Source organism: Amblyomma americanum, chromosome 6, assembly GCF_052857255.1.
Source record: "Amblyomma americanum isolate KBUSLIRL-KWMA chromosome 6, ASM5285725v1, whole genome shotgun sequence".
Classification (NCBI taxonomy): Eukaryota; Metazoa; Arthropoda; class Arachnida; order Ixodida; family Ixodidae; genus Amblyomma; species Amblyomma americanum.
In genome coordinates this window covers 61,094,882-61,100,393 of record NC_135502.1, presented here as the reverse complement: position 1 = coordinate 61,100,393, position 5,512 = coordinate 61,094,882, and the positions used below count along the sequence as shown (strand labels likewise).

General features: G+C 49.1%; 1 protein-coding gene across 1 annotated transcript; it reads right to left on the bottom strand.

Annotated features, from left to right (window-relative positions):
- Positions 1-381: 381 nt before the first annotated feature.
- LOC144095302 (uncharacterized) lies at positions 382-4,352 on the bottom strand. Its single transcript, XM_077629080.1, has 4 exons — positions 4,305-4,352; positions 3,423-3,591; positions 1,787-2,127; positions 382-945 (listed from the first exon to the last, which is right to left on the bottom strand). The coding sequence occupies exons 1-4, from the start codon at positions 4,350-4,352 to the stop codon at positions 382-384; spliced, it is 1,122 nt and encodes a 373-aa protein (XP_077485206.1).
- Between the last annotated feature and the right edge of the window lie 1,160 nt (positions 4,353-5,512).

Genomic DNA, 5,512 nt, shown 5'->3' with positions numbered 1-5,512 from the left:
CGTACGCATTACTAATGACGCCTCTGGCGTCATAATTGGTCCTTGAGATCACGGCTTTGAGCACACAAACATGGCTGAGACCATGCTTCCAAGGTACGACAAACATCTGGGATATTGGTTTCAGGAAAGTTCATGCGATGAGCGGTGCAGTGACGTGCATAAAGGAGAGAAGTTTGCAAATAAGTTCCATTTAATAAACGGGCACCAAACTTGTTATTGACGAACTAACTACTATGAACAAGTCAAAAACTTCATAAAATGACTACAGGTCGCTTCTCTGCAGCACTTCCGTGTAACGTAACACTACTTTCTATCTAATACGTCTCTGATGCTGTTATACACGTCTGTACGTATGTCCGCAGGTGTTGAGCTTTCGGCCCTTTACTCGAAGCGAGCTGTAAAGTTGTGGTAAAACTGCAGGTCCTGCAAGTACAGTTTTTTCATGTCAGCGATCGACACTCGTGTACGCGTGAACACCCTTCCCGACATCGCGGTGGCTTCAAAACTTAAGTCCTTCTCATGGGCTCCGGGATCGCAGGACTCCATGTTGCTAACGTGGACCATGCTGAGCTGCGCCTTTCGCGCCAGCCGACCCGTGACGAGAGACTCCTCGGCGTCGCACGACAACGGTTCATCCGCGAACGCCGGCTGCAGGCGCACCAGCGCGCGTGGCTTGGCGAACAGGGCGCAGCCTTCGAGCTGGGGTTTCGAGTCGGCAGCCAAGGTCACGCGGCCGAACAGGTCTCCAGTGGACAGCGAGAAGCGGTCCAGAGCGGACATCACGGCCTTGACGTCTACGTAGGTATCGTCTCGAAGCACGAGGGCGAGCGGGGTGTCGAGGGCGTAGCTGGGAACCCATTCGGCCGCCAGAATAAGCGTGCAGGTCTTGAGCTGCTTTTGCCTCTTAAGTTCGACCACGATATCCTTGTGGAGATTGAATTCCGCCTGAAACGAGGCAAGACGGTTCATAACAACGCTGTGCTTTTTATTTTATTTCCAGTAATTCTGGATATCACGTTGACTGAAACACCCTCCAACGTTGAGAACTCCCTAATCGCATTGAACTAATTACCAGGTGCTGATTCATGATTACCCACTAATTGCACCCGTTCTACTCGTTCAGTCTAAAATAAATCGATTTGTAATGTCCTAGTGCTGAAATCTATTTCTGCTTGCGCATTCGCCATGGCGTTGGTACTTCCGGTGGTTGTTAATAGCTAATTCATGAAGAACACGATTTTTCTGACACTCTAACTATAATGTAATTATAATATAACTATAATAGACCATGTAGCGGGCGGAGCTTTCCGCGTGACCCCAACTGTGTCGTCAGTAGCGGCCAACTTTCAAGAGTCTTCGATAGCAGCGCCGCCAGAAACGGGTGGATCACCACGGCGCTCGAGTGTTTTCGAGCGGTAACATATTTTTGCCTAAATCAGCGTCGGCCTATTTGTCGCTCAATCAAAGAGAAATATTTCGTCTTTTTATGCACCGGGCATGTGGTGCCACACAAGTTACCAGTTCTGTTTGCAGACAACTCAAGAATGCCATAGCAAAGCGTTCGAGATTGGGCGACTGCAGCGCCACCGCTTTGGTCGCTAGTGGGGGGTCCGGCGCCCCAATCCGTAATCCCGGCCTCGCGCCACACTGCCTCTTCTAGCACACCATACTCCCGTGATTTTATTTTAAAAATTGGAGAGTCATGCGAGTCCACGCGCACTCGCATATGCACACAACGAGGCAATGTGACCAGCCCATGCAACGTGATCGTTCCTCCGTCACGCACCTTCATGGTTTTAACGACCTTTTTGTTGAGCACGGCGCCCATGAGGAACACGACCCGGAAGCTGCAGTTGGCGTAGTTTCCGGGATGTCCCCAGGTGCGCCGAATGACGTTGCGTTGCTCGCGCCTCTCGGCCTCGCTGCGTACGACCGCCACGAGCCGCGGCTTGGGGCACTCGCGCAGCGCTTGCGCGCTCAGCAGCAGCTCGTTGTAGTCCCACAGCACGTCTTCGTAGTTCCTCATGTCTACAGACGCTCCCTCTGCTGGCGGATCGCGGACCACGAGCCACGGACTTGGCTGTGTAGACGCGCAGTGAACACAGGCCACCATTTCGGCCGGAGGACCTGCGAAACACGCCGCCATCACATCTCCTCAGCACTTTTCGTTGCATCCCACTGCGAAGAAAAAAAGTGGTAGGGTTTTAACATAGTTAAACTGAGAAGACGAGCGAAAGCATGTGGTTAGCCTGGTTGGCTCATGGTTTTACTTTGCTGGGTTGTCGGATATTGTACTCAGGTTAAGGTCTGATCGAGGTTAAGCTTATCTGTTTGCGACCCACATGCAAGTTGATGAAGACGACGATGTGCAACGCACAGCGCGTGAGTATGTTGCAGTATAACACGAGGCGTGATCGGCTGCGGCGATAGCATAGTGTTCACGTACAGTATCGTTAGCCACATCCTCTGCTAACACAATATGAAGCGACATGGAGAAGACTTTAAACAGGAGCCTTCCACAACTTTCACATTCTACATAAGATGTGTCCGGAGCAGTATAGGGATACATGTCAGTGGTGCGGGGCAACCCCCACGCTGTAGCATATCACATGGGAATGCATACACAAGTAGTTTTCCTAGGCAACAAAGAGCCAAATGCGGATCAGTGGGAGGACCGGCTAACCAGCAGCCAGCTCAAGGTCCAAAGAGACCTAGTGAGCCGCGCATGCCGGATGGCCGGGGACAGTGGTGCCTTGGACTAGGAGCGCCAACCACGCTCAGCCTGGAAGACATCGGCAATCTTCGGGCAAGCAGCAAGACTCCTTTATTAGAGCAACAAAGTTTATTCACTCACTCACGTACAGTGGCCAGTGAAGCTGATCTGTTCGCGCCGCCGCGGATTCTAAACCCAGTCGTGGAAATATTTATTTTATTTCTGAATGGGTTGTTGCTATGCCAGGTCTGGCCGATGTAACCCTCAAGGTCACCCTCCAATTGGCTACAGCTGGCGCAACACTCCTCCGAGCTTACCCGAGTTACTCCGAGACTTCATACAAGATTCGTGGTTGGGAGCGTGTTAAGCAATGCTTTCGCGCTTAAACAGGGCTTCGTGGGGACTGCCGCAAGTAATAATTCCTGTCTCCTGCACACAGCAAACCGTGGTGCTCAGAGAAAAGCGACACGACAGCTGGGATTAAAATTCACCACCGGACCGGCATAAGAACAAGCCACCCACCGCTCCGCTGACACGTATTTATAAACCGAGCAGTCACGAGGCATGCCGCTGGTTTCATGTGCGGCCTTGCTGCTGCAAACTAAATCCTTTCAGCCCAGCGCATGATGACTCCGTTTTCTGATCTATGCATGCACACAAGAAAAAAAAAACATGAATTTACTTTGGGATGACACGTGCAAAGGCTCACCTGTGAGGCAGCAGGCTGCGGAAATGCGGCTTGGACTGTGCGAGCTTCCGGCGGTCCTGGCACGTTTCGAGGACTTGGCGCTGCCTTGTGCCACAAGAAAATACCTGAACAGCAAGGAGTACTCGACGATAACAACGGCGATGAGCCCGTAAAGCAGCAAGCGCAGCTTCTGCATGTGAAGGGCGGAACACAATTCACATCTTCGTACAGGTTTCGGCGTTCGTAGCCTGCGGCACGTACGTAGCTTGTGCTTGGCGTAGAAGTGATTCGAGCGGACAACAAGAAGCCATTAGCACCAACGGATTGCAGTGTGCAAAGCACTGATCATAATCTGGTATAAAAAGCGTTTAAAATACGGGTTAATGATGCGCATATTGATTATGTCTTCTAAAGCCTCTCTCACGATTGGAAGTTGCTCGCTGTAAGAACAGTGACCTTTTTTTTTGCATTAGGGTGCGCTCTTTGGCACATCTTAACATGCTGGGATAACTTTACACTCACGCACAAAACGCAGGCGACATCGAAACTGTTCCTTCATTAAAATGACGGATATTTTCTGACTGAAGCCCTTCATTGCAGTGTCTACACAGGGCGCTCAATCGTGAGATCTACATGTGACACTGTTTCTGGGATAGTAAACAAATTACGCTGCACTTCTCCGAATTGTTCGGTGACTTTCGTTAGATGACGGGTAGCCATGAGAAAAAACTGGCACGGAAAGTTTTTTTGAGTCCCCTTCGTATATACGCTAGTATTTTATATTGCGGCAGCATTTTGATGGAGCCAGCATCCAGCATCTAGGGCGCACCAGTAACCCACTTTTTCCTAAACACCGCCTAGTACGTTGAATTGACTATAACTTAAAGCAGTATACATGCTCACCTTGGTGCCACTCTTTCCGTATTTGCATCTGCTGGGGGTGCAACCCATTCCGGTGGCCCTTGTGGCGACGCGCTATACGAGGGACGACAAGAGTGCGCGCTTTGAAGTCAGCTTCGTGAGGGGCGGCCGTTGGTCGCCTTCTCCCGCTCGGGGTCTGCAACAGAGACACTATGAGATCGCTAGAGCAAGGCACGAACTGCTGATCTATGGAATTCCTCACCAATTCTCCATGGGCGGCTGTGACCATCGAGAAGACTTCTTCATCTTTATTTGCTGCCAAAACCTCCAGAAAGGAAGCGCCTGCCGTGTGGCTTCCGTGTAGTGTTCTTTCGTATAATGACTATGTGGCGTAAGGAGATTATGGGGTTTGGGTGACGCGATGTGGCTCTGCAGAAGGAGCCTAGATTCACACTAACGCCACTAAATAATTATAGATTTATTTAAAGAGTTCACTACACTAAGACAATGCCAGTTATACAAAGACGCTTGAAAGACAACCTCATACCAAAACGCGATATGAAACAAACTATACTACGTCAGGGATATACAAACCGTGTTTTGAGCTATAGTTTTTTAGCCATAGTGCTTTGAGCCATAGTATCTTGAGCCATAGTTTTGCGTCATAAAATGCTCATACTGAAAGATGCAGTCGATTAGAAGCACGTTCCGAGAGACAAGCGAAAGTACACTTCAGTTTTTTGTAATCTACTCCCTAAAATAAGTTGAGAAAGTGTTCGGGACAGCGGTTATGCTGACATTGCTTATAACATTTTCGCATATATATACATTCGCAGGCCTGCACATTGATTACTTTCCTTACAGGACCAGGAAGCGAACACATTCGGCGCCTAAACCGTGGATTACATCTGAATGCCTGAAAGGTATAAAGCTGGAAACCGTTCCTTATGAAACATATCTGAAATCAAAAAACAAAAATGACCTCGATGCATTTAAAAATCACAGAAACAAGACAAACGGTTTAAAATGTAAAACTAAATAAAAATGTACTTCGAAGACCTTTTCATGCGGGATGCTGTGCAAAACGAAACCCCAGAAATGATACGAAGGAAATTGAGCACACTCCTCAACAATCCTCACTATGGCGTAAGCAACAGCGCCAATGCGATAACTGTTAATAACAAAGTTATCTAAATAGTTCACACAGCGCGGGGGATCAAGATGTGGTTTCTTATATAGTTCGGCTAGTG